Genomic DNA, 16,656 nt, shown 5'->3' on the forward strand with positions numbered 1-16,656 from the left:
AGATGAAAGACATATTGTTGCAGTTAGTTCAAACTGCATCCCAATTATCTGCTACAAGTTTTCTGAATCACTGCCATGATAACTGTGAAACTCTAGGTGAGATGGATTCACACTGGAATCCTACAGGCTTCCACCCAAAAATCAGTCATCTAAACTCAGCCACAGGCAGTAAACCTTCCTAATAGGTTCAAGAAAGAGAAAAGCTGAGAAAAAAAAAATTGTATTCATGATGTCACCAATTTCTAATAGTAAATATTATGAGACTTACAGCCTGCCTTTTAAAATACTATCAGGATCAACAAAGCAAAATAAAACTCTTCACTAAATTGGGCTCCTAATTAAGCATTTATTGATCCCTCACTATGTGCTAGGTCCTGGGGTTACAAAACATGAAGACAAAATTCCTTGTCCTTGAGAAGCTCAATCCCTCCAGGCAAAGAGATGCAATTAAGCATGATCTAAAGGGATAAGTGCCATAACTAGAGGTTGGTACTAACTGCTGCAGGAGCAAGAAGCAGTGCTTATTACTGGGCAGAGCTGGGGAAGGCCTCAAAGAAGAGGTGACATTTCAGTTTTTTAAGGTGGCATTCCTCAGGCAGAGAAAGGCAGTCGCTGCATTCTTGTCATATTATAAGAACTGAGCAAAGTGACAAAGGTAGCAAAGTGTTAGGTTTGTCTGGAAAAGCGTGAGTTGTCCAGCGTATCTAAGGTGTCGGTTATGTGGAAAGCAAACAGAAACAAACTTAAGAAAGGCTTGGTGCCTCCCTTCCTCCAGTTCGTGAAGATGGAAACAGACTTCGGGTCTTTTTAATGCTAATGTATCTTCGTCATTTCCCACACTGAAAAGAAAGGCCACACAGACCTCTTAGCAGCACCCTTCGTCCGAGGCCATAAACCCCGCTCTGGCCAGGAGCCCACCCAACCCCAAACACTCTCAGGTTCACAGGTGGCACAGGCACGGCTGGCACTGTCAAGAAATGTTCCATAAGTCACCCAAATAATGTGCACTCAAAACACAACAAAGCAGAATCTAGTCCTTTATAAACTGGACACTTCCCTCTAGGTAATAAATTTTTTTTCCCTATTCTGTTCAACATTTTTATCAGCTCACTTGGAAAAGGTCAAAAAGCAGGTTTATCAGTTGCGTAGGTAAAAAAGTTCAAGGAAATAACAGGTGGGATGACAAACCCAAGCTACAAAAAAGACTTGACAAGTTGTACTAATAAGCCAAATACAGGGAACCTACTCCTCAACTTAGGACCAACGGGAGGAGCCATATATGCTCTCCCTTAATGAAATGTAACGAAAATAAATGTAAAATCTTTTTTAAATGAAACTAAAGTTTTACATTCATGTCTATTATCAATAGCACACGTTCAGGATGCAAGAGATCTAGCTTGACTTCAGTTCATATGAAATAAAATCTAGAACTTAGCTGTTATGAAACCAATATGAGTAATTAGTGTGATGAAATTAGATGAAATTAGATATTTGGAGATGAAAAGTCTCCAAATATCAGGTTTTATACCACATTAACAAAAAACATCCAATTCAATCCTACAAATACATGTATGAAACCTTCTACATGCCTGGAACTGAGTAATATCTGTCAAGAACACAAAGAAACAGTTAACCCTGTGACACACAGGCTTAAACTGTGCAGGTCCATTTATATGCGAATTTTTTCAGTAAATACAGTACTTGTATTTTCATTTTACAGATCTCTAACTCAACTAAATGTGTGGGGAAATTTGTATTTAATTAGAGATCACAATATGTGGAATCAAAGGAACCAGGGTTGAAGTTCTGATTCTATCCAAATTGTTTCAGCTTCTTGCCCTAGGGTGAGTCATTTACCAACTCCTTTGTCCTTGAGACAGAAATAGAACACAGATTTTTGACCTTATGAGAGGTTGCCCCCAATCCCCTGCATTATTCAAGAGTCAATTGTAAATAAGCCACAATCTCTTTTTTTTTTTTTTACCACACCAGGCTAGCTCTTAAGAGTCCCGACCAGGGATCAAACCCGTGCCCCATGAAATGCACTGGAAGCACAGTCTTAACCAATGGACTGCCAGAAGTCCCAGCACAATCCCTACTTTTAAGAGTTTACAGCCTAAAGCAGAGTTTTTAAATGTGGGTCACAATATCAACTGAGTTGCCACCCATGTTTTTTAATGGAAATAGAAACGAACAGAAACACCAGAGTACACTCTACAAAGTACTATCTCATGAAACTTCTAACTTTTTCATGTGTGTGTATAGTGTAAACATATACACATAAGAGGTAATATTTTAAATGTTTATTGTAGATCATAGTCAAAAGTTAGAAGGACATTAATCTTATGGAAGAGGATCAGTTAAATATATCACTACAAGATATGAAGTATCACAGAACTTGAATAAAGTCTACCTGATTGGAGAAAGACAGGGGTATGGTCCAGGGTCTAGAAAAAGATGTACAAAGACAGTAATATATGACAGAGCCGTAACAGATAGGAAAGAATCTGAGACGAAGATGGGGTTGGGAGGAGGTACCGCACGTAGAAAGAATAAAATGAACAAAGACATGAAGCAGCAATTAACAAGAAGGGTTTAACAGGTGGCACAGATCGTACTGGCACATGGCAGCAATGGTATAATTAAGTCCAGACAGAAGAACTTGGGGAAAGTTCAGTTTGGCTAAAGTGTAAAGTACAAGCAAGTCAGCAAATGCAGCTGAAAAATCAAATCTGAGCCGTAACATGCAAGTGCTAGGCACACAGCAAACACTTAGCCACTGGTCTTATTCACCATCCCTGGAGCCTTAAACCAGATCATCTTTAAGATGCCTCACAATTCTAAAATTTTATGAATAACTGAAGGGCTAAGACGGAAGTTATTTATACGTAGACACAGAACACAACTTATAAGAAATTACAAGGAGTCTATTCAACAAGGAAGAATGTTCTCATCACAGCTAACAATAAAATGGGCCATCTCAAAAAGTGGTGAGGGCACTGTCATGAGATATATTTGAAGAAAAGTCAAAGTACTATACTAAGTCTGTAATATAAAGTTCTTCATTTATCATACAGTAGTTCTTCCATCAATTTTTGTTCTCATTCATCAATCGACAACAGCTCATGAATGAGTTCTGAAAAGAAAGGGAGAAACAGATGGAAGCAGGAGGTTGGGGTTTTACTCCCATTGTAGATAAGTGGAAAAACAGAAAGTTTCTGAATGACAGTTCCCAACATAGTCATTATTTTTACTAGAATGTCCTAATGTGTGATATAGCAAGTCAACTCAGGTACTTGGGCCACAGCTAAAATAATTTGGCAATGTACTTCTGAAAAAAATTTTAAAGTTCCCAGAACCTTTATGTGGAAAAAAAAAATCTTGCTTTTCTATACAAAATCTGTCAAGAGGGGGTATGTAAGAGTCTTTAGAGCATAATCATAATAAACAGATTTGTTCATTATGGTAAAAGTATAACATTGCAATTAAAGTCCTAATATAGCATATCCAATAATGCTTACACACTGAGAATAAACTCAGATCATTCTTCTCATCAAGAATAAAGATGCAATAATTCAAAAAAGATTCATAATACAAACCATTAAAAACTGAAATTCAGCACCAGTGTAAAAGTATGGCATGAATAAAAAGTACTTTCAACTTCAATGACCATTCTTTTGAGACATCATGCTTCAGAATGTGTCTAAAAATGACAGAAAATGGTGTCATTTACAATTAAGCTTTTTATTTCTAAAGCACATTCTCTCATAACACTGCATGATAAAATTATCCGTAACATTTGTATAGTCTATAAAATATTGTTCCATATTGACTTTTCTGTTAAAATGTTGATAATTTCCTGCTGATTATTTCCTGCTTACAGAATGGCAGATCAAAACAAAGCCATCTTGATTTAAGGAGGCACTCAATAAACATTTGCTGAAATCAACGATTTTCTTCTCTACTAAAAATGCCTCTTTAAAAAGAGAACAGTAGTTACTCCTGGGCATATACCCAGAGAAAAACATGGTCTGAAAAGATAAACGCATCCCAACCTTCACTGCAGCACTGTTTACAACAGCCAAGATATGGAAACAACTTAAATGTTCACTGACAGAAGAATGGATAAAAGGATGTGATACACACATACCATGGAATATTACTCGGCCATTAAAAAGAATAAAATCATTCCATCTGCAGCAATATGGATGCACCTAGAGGTTGTCATACTGGGTGAAGTCAGACAGAGAAAGGAAAATATCATATGATATCATTTATATGGAGAGTCTTAAAAAATAATACAAATGAACTTATTTACAAAACAGAAACAGACTCACAGACTTAGAGAAGGAACTTATGGTTAGCAGGGGGAGGTGATGCAGAGGGATAGTCGGGAAGTTTGAGATTGACATGTATTTTTAAACACACTGCTATTCTTAAAATGGATAACCCAACAAGGACCTACTTAGAGCATAGGGAACTGTACTCAATATTCTGTAACAATCTAATGGGGGAAAGAATTTGAAAAAGTATGTACAACTGAATCACTTTGTTGTACACCTGAAACTAACACAACATTGCTAATTAACTGTGCTCCAATATAAAATACAAAGTTTTTTAAAAAGGAGGGTAATAGTACCCAACATACTCCTCAGGGCTGTTAAAAACCTGCCTGCTGAATTGTCAAGCCTTGAATCTGTTCCATCAGCAATGCAAATCATTATATCCAGAAGCAGAACAATAAATACTATGCAGTCTTATAAAAATGCCTAGTATAGAAATAAATGTTCTTAAATATAACTATCCAATTTAAGTTTGGAAGCCTTTATTTTCTGAGCCAGAGACACACACTGCTGACAAATTCTTTTCAGAGATAACATGGTATAACAAAAGCAGCTATGGATCAGAATCCCAAAGTCCTAGGTTCAAATCTCAAATCTGCACTTCATTGGCTTAAGTATCTTTAGTCAGTCACTCAATTTCTTTCTGCTGAGGTTTCTTTCTCATCTGTTTAAAAAAAAGTGGGGACAGGTGATATTATGGTGTCAGGCTCAAGCAGGATCATGACATGGAAGTTTCCCTATAAACACTAAACTCCTGACCATAAAACATCAAGCACATCCCCACTTTCCAGAACAAAATTAAGTCCTGGGTATGTGACATCTTCTCTACCTCTGATGGATGCTTTACCTCTGAGAGGTACGGGGCCCTTTCTGAGGCTTCAAAGGACAGGATTCCCTGACAAGGCAAGTAACCGAAGAGCCCATGCCCGCCCACTGTTTCAGGGTTGCGTCCATTTACCAGCAGACTTAGTGAGATTCTGGGAACACTGGTTCTTTCAGATCTGGTTTCATAGACCCAGTCCCTTCCTACCTTCACATGCCTCTACACCACAGGCTTATTAGAAGTTAAATTTCTTTTTAAGATTCAGGGCTTTTTTTAAGTTTATTTTTTTCTTCTATCTGGGGAAAATCAAACCAGAAGGAAATCAGGTAAAAATCAGGCAGAAAATATGCATTGTTTTTAAATAAGAAAAGAAATAATTATGACATCACAAAACTAAAATAGTGGTATTCTGGTCAGTAATGAGGAAATTTTTTTTCATAGACTGCTAAGTGGGGATTAAAAAAGAATAAGCAGTAATCACTCTTAAATCATTACAAAATTTACCTCATGCAGTAGAATAAAAAAGACGACTTATGATGCAGCTTCCACTTAGTGGCCAAACTAAATCACATATACTCAAACCTGCTATTCTATTTTAGGAGTTTAATTACAAACTCTTATTTCATCTATTGGTGGTGTTTACTGCTGCTGCTGCTGTTAAAGGGTGAGAAAAGTATTTGCTTGCTCTCTGGTTTCTATACTTGGTAGTTTGGGTGCAATCAACATGGGAAAAGACAGGTGTTTCACAAAAATGGTTGGATTTTTTTCTCACCTAATGCACTTTAGAATACAAAGCTTCCTGAAAAGGTAAAATTAAGAATGGAAAGATGCAAGGCTTTCCAAGTTATTTATGGCAACAGAACTGGAAAGCAGAGAATCCCTAAAAGGGAGAGAGAGACCTAAGGAGTCAGAACACAGGTTACAAGGGTTCAGTAAAGAACAGCTCCTTGTAATACTAGAGAATGGCAGTAAAAGGTCAAGTATATGACAAAACATTACCCACTGACCAGAAGAAAATTAACAGGAATATTCAACTGCTGAAGGACAAAAAGGACTAACAATCTCTGAGATCCAGTTTCATCATCTGTATAATGAAAACAACCTTAGGACTGCCACCCCCAGCACTGACCAGCCCATCACTGATCTTCAAAAAAGGATAGTTTCTTCTGCAAGCCAGAAGGGAATGGCACAATATACTTAAAGTGATGAAAGGGAAGAAACTACAGCCAAGAATACTCTACCCAGCAAGACTCTCATTCAGATTTGACGGAGAAACCAAAAGCTTCCCAGACGAGCAAGAGTTATGAGAATTCAACACCACCAAATCACCTTCACAATAAATGATAAAGAAACTTCTCTCGGTAGGAAACACAAGAGAAGGAAAAGACCTACACAAAATAAACTCAAAACAATTAAGAAAACGGTAATAGGATCATACATATGGATAATTACCTTAACTGTAAATGCACCAAACTTAAATGCACCAACCAAAAGACATAGACTGGGCAGATGAAAACATATGCATGGATGCACTTCCACTTGCCACATGACTCTACTTAACCCCCCAAACTGCATGTAATTATTTGTAACTGTAATGATCGTTTTTGTCTGGCTATTTATTGTGAAAACTGATAAACATCTTTAACTCTCGTGGGGGAAAAAAAAAAAGAGTAGTGTCCGCCCCTCCCTCTAAACTCAATCACAGAACATTACAATGGAAAAGAGAAATTCAGACATCACTTAGTCCCTAGTGAATAAATCAAATAATTTGAAAATGTCACAACCTGTACAGAATTTGTATATCATAAAAGATTTTAAAGGCATTAAGGTATTGCTACAGAATCTCAAAAATCTTATCGAGGTCAAATACAGATGAACAGCTGCAGTGGGAGAGACTCCTCGGCCCTGCTGCAACAGAGGACTCCTTTCCTCACCAACATCTAAGCAACTTATCCAGATTGGTGGGAAGAATGTCTAAGTTCTCCCTCCTTGCTATAAGAATTGTGGATTAGCAAGCAGAGATAGAAATGTGTGCGCCAATCTGCTCGTAAAAATCAAAGTTGAAATGCAAAACATTTTCTCATAGGAATTAATGATAACAGATTTTCAGGCTAGCAATTAAACAATTCAGCTAACACTCCATTTTTAATTGACTGTTTTTCTCACTATAAGTATAATGTTTAGGCTACTTTATAGACTGAACTAGCTTTTATGAAACGGCAAAGAAGTGTAACTCTAATATGCCTATGAAAAAAAATGTATTCTGGGTTTTGAACAATTCACACAGGCAGACCACAGCTGAGGAAGAGATAGTAGAAGAAAGCTATGAGAGAAATAGGAAGGGAGTTTCTTTGGCAGAAAGGACAAATAAACTACACGAAATTACAATTGCTAATGTCTTCAGAATAACTCTCTCTCTCATTTAAGAAGCATTTAAGTCCTATCCTGTGCCCAATGCTGTGCCCCTCCACAGGGAAAAATTTTTCTAAAGCTAAACCCACAGTCCCAGAAATGCAGAAATTTCCTCCCATCTTCCTGAGTAAATCACACACCAAATCATAGTGCTTTGAGATTCACATACGCCTATCTTGATGACCTTGCACTGTCTCCATCTCAGAACCCACACACCTGAGGATATGCCTAGTGCAGTTATTACTCTAAGTACTGTACTAAGGGGAAAAGAAGAAATTAACATTTATTAAGCACTTGGTAGGCTCTCATTTGGTTTTCACAATCCTGTAGGTAAATATTATCCCCAACTTACACATTAAGAAAATGATGTTTAAAAAAAAAAAAGAAAGAAAATGATGTTAAATAACTTGCCCACAACACCAGTAAAGAGAATCCAGGACTCAGAAATCTGCCAACTCTGCTACTCAGAGGTTCCTACCCAGAAGGAAAGAAATTATTACTTAGCTGCCAGTGGACAGTTGATCACTTTCACATCAATTACTTGTTTTTCTAATTAAGCAGGTCTGAGAGCAAATTATGGGAAAGATACACCACCAACTCTTCATGTCACAGAATATATTTAGTATTTAGGGAATGCTCCAAGAGAAAGGATAAAACGTTCCCAGAGGTGAATCCTAGCTTTCACATCATTTCCCAATCCCATCTCAACAGACTCTAGCACTAGGGCTCCTTTCAACACTTCCATCCTAGCCTGTATCAACATGCACTTGTCATTTAGTCGCTAAGTTGGGTCTGACTCTTGCGACCCCATGAACTGTAACCCACCAGGCTCCTCTGTCAGTGGGATTTCCCAAGCAAGAATAGCGGTGTCAGTTGCCATTTCCTTCTCCAGGGAATCTTCCTGACCCAGGGGTTAAACCCATGTCTCCCACACTGGCAGGTAGATTCTTTACCACTGAGCCACCAGGGAAGTCCCATTGTGCCCTTAGAGCATAACAGATTAAAAACTTCAGAAAGTTGCCTTTCAAAACAAGATTTTCTACCAGCACAGATCTCTCTGCAGGTCCTTAAATTTAAATAATTCAATTTCTACATAATTTGCCTGATGGGATTCCTAGACGTTTGTTACAACTGACAGTTTAAAAGTTACTTTGTAGTGAACTGTGAACTAAACCTTCATTGAGCTGCAGAAAATATGGGAAACAAAAGTCTACCTTCAGACAGATTTCACCATCTAAAATTTTCCATTAAAACTTCAGGGGGAAAAACCTGTACACTCATTTTTCTATCTAACTGAATAAGATGACAGGTGACTTACAATAATGCAATGTGGCTGAACTCTCTTGCATAATCACCACAAAACACACTGTAAAACTAATGTTCAAGCCCTTAAATTATTGAATATTCTTTTCAAAATAATTCAACACTGTAAGAATTATTTAGCTTCTGGAGTTTAACACTTGTAACAGATTTTTTAAAAGGAGATTTTAAGAGGAATAACGGTCTCATCTAAAAACAGATTCATCTGTTTCCTAACAAAACCATGACTATAATATACACTAAACACTGGGGCATGTGCAAGAACACTTCCTATTGTAACGTAATTACTCTTTCTAATATTGAAGGCAAAACAAAGTAAAACGGATCAAACATTTCCAGTCAAATGTCTGCAAAATTCTGAATAGAGAAAATGATGTCAACGTATTTTATCCCTTTTTTTTTCCCTTAAGGTTGAGTCCAAAAATAAACAGTCATCCGGCTCATCAACTCAGGATCAGAAACTCATTAAAACTGAGGTTCGAGAGCAGAGAAAACAGATTCTCAGAAACTGGCTTCTTGGGTAAAACTGCCCCGTGCCCCGCACCAGAAGCCTCGGGCGGCCGCCGGGGCCCTGCCCGCCCCTCCCGCCGGCCGCACCTGCCGAGGCTGCGCTGCCAGCGCCCCCTGCCGCCCTCCGCGCGCCTAGAGACCCGCTCCCACCCCCGCGCCTCGCGCCCGCGCCGCCCCCACCCCGCGCACACCTCGCGCCGAGGCCGCGCAGCCTGCGGGCCGCGGCGGGGGGCGCGCGGGCGCGAGTCGAGGCGGGGCCCGCACGAGGCCGAGAACACGGGCGCGTCCCCCGAACCCCCGCAGCGACCAGGCCAGAGCCTCACCTACCTACGCCGTATTTCTCTTCCTCTGTGGGGGTCCACATGGCCGGGCCGGGCGCGGCCCCGCGGGCGCGGCGACCGGGCGACAGCGCGGCGGGGACGGCCGCGGGCCCGGCTGTGGCGCACCGCGAGCCGAGGCGGGGGAGGTCAGGCGGCGCGGGGCAGTGGGCGGCGCATCCCTCACAGGCCGTCCGGGATGCCGCCGCCGCCACGTCTGGACCGTGAGGCTCCGCGGGCGGCCCGGCAGTCCTGGTCGACGCGGGTGAGGGCTCGCCACCTGTCCGTCCCCGCTGCTCTCGCGCCGCCGCTTCGTCCCTCACAGCTTCGCTGCTCGGCTCCCGGCGCCGCCGCGGTTCGGCTCGCCTCAGCGGGCTCGCAGGATGCCCGCGCATGCGCCGCTCCCCGGCGCGCGGGGGCTCGCGCCGCCCGGGCTCGCGCCGCCCGAGCCCGCGCGCGAGCCCCCACGCGCCGGCGCCGCCGCGCGCCAGCGGAGGGAAATCCGCGAGAGGCGATTGGACGGCCCGGCGGGGTCAGGACTGGCTCTCAGGCAGGCCTAAAGCCCTGGGTGGCCTCAAGCTCCGAAGGAGGCGGGGCTGGACAGGTGGGATGCCCTCGGGCCCCCACGGGCTTCGAGGTCCAATTCCTCCTGCACCCAGAGATCGCAAGTGGAGAGGAGAGAGCAAGGAAGAGGGAATAATACCGCTTTAAGACCCATTCAGCTGCCATCCACAGCCCCGTCACGACCCCATCCCTAAAAGATCCCTGGTCCCGCAGGGCGGGGTCGCCGTGGGTGAACGAAGTCGGGCACACTCATGGCCCTCGCTCTTTGGACTCTGGGACTCCTCCTTCGTTCTTGTCACCCTGAGTTGGCCTGTGTGGTAGATGTTTGGGGTCAGAACAATCACTGCACCCTTCCTAGTAAGGAAGCACTTGTTCGTTGGGGGCGTGGGGGTGGGGGATAAGGGGTGGTTGTTCCTGCACTGGGCACCGCCTCTGCTGCTCCTAGGTCTCTGTCTTACAGGCCATCCTGAGTTTCTGGTTTGGTTCTGACACTTTCCTCCTTTCTCTCCTCCCTAAGAATCCATTCACTCTTAGGTCTGCAGATATCACTTCGTGACCCTAGATCAGTGGCTCATCAAAGACCAGGAAGGTCTTGGCAACTGCAGGACTTCTCCTTTCCATCTGCATCTGGATCGCACAGTGTTCTTAGCCCTAATGACAGCAGATCCGTACATTTCTGTCACCAGCACCACCAAGTCAAAACCCTGGTGTCACCCCCCACTGTCACTCCTGAGCACTCCGACTCTTCAAAAGCCAGTCCAAGGCATCACCTCCAGAAAAACCTTCCCTGATCCTGCAGCTAGCAGACTGGATCCTTCTTTTGTCTGGGATTCAAGCTGTGTGCCTTTGTGTCTTACTTTTCCTGGAAGACTGTCAGCTCCCAAAAGGCAAACTCCAGGCTACAGTTACTTTTCTGGTTCATCATGATGCAGCCCAGCACCTGACACACACATGTTGAATAGGAAGTGAGGCTAATACAAGAATATCTTGGTTATCAACAGATCTTGTTGATTCTTCATTCACCATATTCTTTATGATTCATAACTCCTCCCAGGCCTGATTGTGCTCACCTGGATCTTGCCACAGACTCCCATCTGCTCACCTATACACCCCACCTCCCACCAATGAAGGCTGCCCACTCCTGCCCCCTGAAAAATGTTCTGTAAATGACTGAGTTTCTTAATAGCTTGATACATTTTGACCCGAGAACATACTAAAAGACATATCCTCACTTATGTTGCTTTCTCTTCCAGAGAGCTAGACCCCTGCCCAGTGGCCACCATTGGATGTTTGCCACAGAATGAAGCCCCATTCCCACAAAGCTCTCTCCAGGGAGCTATCCAACAAGAGGTGCCAAGCTACACAGACCCTCTGAACAACCTTTTAAGAGCTCTTATTTCATCCCGTAGTTCTACTCCCATTGACTGATATATGTGATGATAATCTCGGAGCCTAAGAACTAGTTTTCCCAATGTTCACTTACTCCCTGTCTCAATCCATCCTAGATGATGACTTCCCCATATAAAGACAATTCCAATCCATGTCTCCACAGTTCAGCTCAGGGGTGGGAGGGCTTTAATCCCAATTGGCAGAGAAGAGAGGGAGCCAAGGTGAGAGGGAGGGCATCTGATAAGTCCCAGACTCCTACAGTCTTGCTGTTTGCACTAAATTTAGCACATTGTCTTGAGTTGAAGCAAAAGGGCAAAGCACAGGTTGTGGAAAATCAGCATTTAGCAGGACAATGCACCTGCCCTCCTATACCTACAGCATCTGCTCTGAGCCTCTCCTCAGGTTCTCAGTCCACTCACCTACGGAGGCTCTCAATCCACTCTTACCCTGCACAAACATACCCCTTCTGGCATATGAACCGACTTCCAGCTTGCCTCTGAAAATCAGGCCCCTCAGTGCCCCACCCTCTCTTGCTTTCCACACACTCTTCCATATGTTCTGACCACCAGGAAACCACTGTACCATTGCTGCTCCCTGTCCCCCATCTTCACCCTTTGTGCTCCACAGGCTCTTTCTGTGGTCCCAGGAACACCTGTTGGTACTCTCATCCCCTATTCCCTCTTGCGTCCTTTTCTCTCGCCCTGACTTCAGAGAAGAATTATCCATTCCGAACCCCTTTATTTCAGCACAATGTATTTGACTCTCAGTCCCCTATGTTCTGGTTTCTGACACTGTCACCTCCAGGAAACTGCTCTCATATGAGTCCCTGCTGCTGCTGCTGCTAAGTCGCTTCAGTCATGTCCGATTCTGTGCGACCCCATAGACGGCAGCCCACCAGGCTCCCCTGTCCCTGGGATTCTATAGGCAAGAACACTGGAGTGGGTTGCCATTTCCTTCTCCAATTATAAGTCCCTGCTGCTGCTGCTGCTAAGTCGCTTCAGTCGTGTCCAACTCTGTACGACCCCATGGACTGCAGCCTACCAGGCTTCTCCGTCCATGGGATTCTCCAGGCAAGAACAATGGAGTGGGTTGCCATTTCCTTCTCCAATGCATGAAGGTGAAAAGTGAACGTGAAGTCGCTCAGTCATGGCCAACTCTTCTCGGGGCTATCCCAACTCCAGACACAACCATATACTATTTCCTGGCTCTTATTGGACCTTTGTATACAGTATCCCTCAGCCTATGTATTTTCCTCTCTTGAAACTCATGGATCCTCCTCACCCTCCAAGGACTGCTTTCCCCAGGAAAACTTCCCCAGCTGCCTCTGGCTAAAAGGGATTTTGCTCTTCCATAAGGAATTTTCCTGTAGCCGTTACCCATCCCACCCTCCTCCAAGAGATCAAATATGTCCACCTTACACATTGACAAACATTTGTGTCCTTCAGTGGTAAAGATTGCTCTTCACTTATTTTTACCCCACACAGAGACTAACATGGTGCCTGCCACCTAACAGGAATTCGGTATATAGTCTTGGATGGATGCTCTTGTATGTTTTCAAGGAATGTAATGAAGTAGATAGGGAAAGAGAACTGAGAAATTTACTTCAGGGAGTTACAAATCTCCAAATTCAGAAACTTGAGTTAATTAGGGTAAATTTCTCTGATACAGGCACACTGGCTTTAATTAAAAATTCATCAAGACATGTTACTGAGTATCTATTCAGAAGATAAACATGGCAGAGCAATTTATCTAAGAAATAGAGAGAAATGGAGAATTTTCAAACAGTTTGACTTAACACATCACTATTACTTTCGGATCGAACTGATTACCTCATAATAAATCACATTGTAATAAATGAGTGAAGAGGGAATCAAGTTTTCAACAGGATATTCTTTAAGACTGGTGACTATTAAAAATAGCCTAAAACCAATGGATAAAGAGGGTGTGGTACATATATACAATGGAGCATTACTCAGCCATTAAAAAGAATGAAATAATTCCATGTGCAGCCACATGGATGGACCTAAAGATTGTCATACAGACTGAAGTAAGTCAGACAGAGAAGGAGAAATACCATATGACATCCCTTATATGTGGAGTCTAAAAAGAAATGAGACAAATGAACTTACTTGCAAAACAGAAAGAGACTCACAGACTTAGAGAATGAACTTACTGTTGCTGGAGGGAAGGATGGGGGGAAGGGATAGCTAGGGAGTTTGGGATGGACATGTACACAAGGTTATATTTAAATGGATAACCAACAAGTTCCTACTGTACATCACTTGGAACTCTGCTCAACGTTAAGTGGCAGCCTGAATGGGAGGAGAGTTTGGGGGACAATGGATACATGTATATGTATGGCTGAATCCCTTCGCTGTTCATCTGAAACTATCACAACCTTGTTTGTTAATCGGCTATATTCTAACACAAAATAAAAAGATTTTTAAAAATTTAAAAATAGCCCATAACCAAACAGATTTTGTAGTAACATAAATGTGGACAGTATCATCTTTTTGTCTTAAGTGGAACTCAAGTTAATCAACCACTGTTTAACAGAAGCAAATTCTGTAACGATGATCCCCCCTCGTTATCTTTGCTGAATGAGACTGGCCCTCTATAAACTCAAGGAGCTACACTTCATATCTCCTCTCCTCATTTTCTGCTGCCTGGAGAATCAGACAGCAGTATTTAAGGAGTCAGCCAGTCTGATGACTCAGCTCATAAAACAATGTGTGGCCACAAAAATGATGTTTATCCAGGAGCATCCTGGAGGCTTTTGCAACTGAAGTCGGCAAGCAGTAAGGCAAGTGGTACACGATGCTCATTCTCCAGAGAGATTTTGGCCATGGTGCCAGAAGCACTCACTTCCCTCCCCCAGCAGCTGAGCTCATCTGGTGCTCTGTCCAAGCAGAATGATGGGAAAGCTTCAGAGAAATGCAGCAGGTAGAGAGGCAAGCCCAAGCGAAGTGCAGGTGAGAGTGGCGACAGTTTGCCTTCTCTTCGTCAAGAGGTGCTGCAGCTACAGCTTATGGCCATCTGCACCCCGGGGACAGGTGGCTAAGAGGCTCAGAATACATGTTATCCAACTTCTCTCTCCCCTGCTGGGCTCAACTAGGAATGGGTCTGCTCTGGTTAATAAAGCATCTACAGAGCGGGTTTCCTTCATGGTAAGCTAGTCTCACTTCACCACCAACCCTTATGCTCCTTCAAAGCAACATCTTTTAGGAAACCTTCTCTCGGGAGGTAACACTAGAATAAAAGGCTAACAGAGTAGGTTAACACAGAGATGGCTGACAAAGTTAGGGTCCTTTCAGGTGAAGAGACCTAAGTGACAAAGATATTATTAGTATTTTCCTTTAAATTTTGTTGCATCTGAATATCTTTGCAGTGGGGAGGGGACAGGGAAGAGTGTGAAAAAGAGACAGATTAAGCAGTGCAATATTTCATTATTTTTCCCTAAAATGACAAACTTTAACCATCTGTTCCTATTTTACCAACCCATTCAAAATATCGTTAAAATGCAGATTACTTGCAGTTAGCCAGGGTCTTTCAAATGAGAAGTGACCAAAGCCTCCCTGATTTTAACCACCAGAAATTGATGTGACACTCCTGGATGGGCTGTAGCTATCAAGCCTCACCAGGGGAAGCACCTTGGGATGTGTCACAACTTCAGCACCTTAATCCTGACCATTCAGGACTTTGAGCTGGACTTCCCTGGTGGTCTAGTGGTTTAGGATCTGCCTTGCAATGCAGGGGACACGGGTTCAATCCCTGGTCTGGGAAGATCCCACATGCTGCAGAGCAACTAAGCCCATGCGCCACAACTACTGAGCCTGTGCTTTAGAGCCTGGGAGCCACATCTACTGAAGCCCACCCACCATAGAGCCTGGGCTCCACAACAAGAGAAGAGACCCCAATGAGAAGCCTGTGCGCCATAACTAGAGAAACCCCTTGCAACAATGCAACCATAAATAAATAAAGACTATGAGCTACCTAGAGACAATGGCTTTTTCTTTTTCTGCTTCCTTAGTGCTTAACAGGATCTGACACATAGTATGTACTCTGTAAATATTGCTTGAATGAATGCATTAGTGAATAAGTGCTTTCCCCCTCCCCCAAGAAATGTAAATCTTTGTTCCAGTATGGTTTTTGTTTGTTTCCTGTTTGCTTCTGGCTAGCAAAATAAAAAGAGATAGAATCAAAAACAAGATACCCCTTGGAAGGAGGAACAAGGTGGTAGAGGCTCGGCATCACTTAGCTCACCTTTCCCTTTGGGGGAAATAACTGTGACCTTGAATTCTGCACTAAGTCATCAAGGAGGAATTGAAATTAAAAACCTTGGAGAGTAATTAGCAACAAAACGTTCTAATGTCAAGAAGTGAATTTTATGGGACCATATTTGTAATATTAATTGGGCCTCTGCGTAGCCAAAGGGTGAAATTATTGCTCCAATACAAATAGGCCCAAAAGAGAAAAACAGCCCAAAATAGCACAGATATTGCAAATCAGGACAGAGGTAATTTCTCCACACATAAAAAGCAACCAATTGCAAAGCCTTTACCATTTCGCTTAAGTGCGAAACGCAGGCTGTTTGTTTGGTGTAGCACCACCTACCCCATCTCTGAACTGCTGCTGTGGGGCTGGAGCGAGAAAGGGAAGGCTTCATTTTCACCAGCTCCTCATACTTTTTACCTCGAAGTTTATGGAAAATGTTAATCATTCATCTACCAAATATTTATTGAGCACCTATTGTGGACCAGGTCCAGGGCAGCTGTTCAGTCTTTCCCGTCACAGAGTTTAACCATTCAGTTGGGGGGAAGAAACCCTGAACCAATTACCACACAAGCAAATCTCTAATTAGAGACAGGAGTACTAGGACAAGAGTACACTTACAAAGGGAGCATTCACCAAGGGAACCGACCTAGTTTGACAAGTCTGGGAAGACTTCCTGGAGGAAATGATGTTTAAACTGGGGCCT

The 16,656-nt window shown here is 42.8% G+C and overlaps 1 protein-coding gene across 11 annotated transcripts in view; it reads right to left on the bottom strand.

Annotated features, from left to right (window-relative positions):
• DOCK3 (dedicator of cytokinesis 3) overlaps positions 1-10,134 on the bottom strand; it is a 304,579-nt gene extending 294,445 nt beyond the window's left edge. For all 11 annotated transcript variants that reach the window (XM_061397473.1, XM_061397477.1, XM_061397469.1 and 8 more), the window contains exon 1: positions 9,736-10,134. In XM_061397473.1, the coding sequence (XP_061253457.1) occupies positions 9,736-10,120 (385 nt within the window). In that variant the 5' untranslated portion in view covers positions 10,121-10,134. The remainder of the gene's footprint in view (positions 1-9,735) is intronic.
• Positions 10,135-16,656: the final 6,522 nt, after the last annotated feature.

This window comes from Bos javanicus, chromosome 22 (genome assembly GCF_032452875.1).
Source record: "Bos javanicus breed banteng chromosome 22, ARS-OSU_banteng_1.0, whole genome shotgun sequence".
Lineage (NCBI taxonomy): Eukaryota > Metazoa > Chordata > Mammalia > Artiodactyla > Bovidae > Bos > Bos javanicus.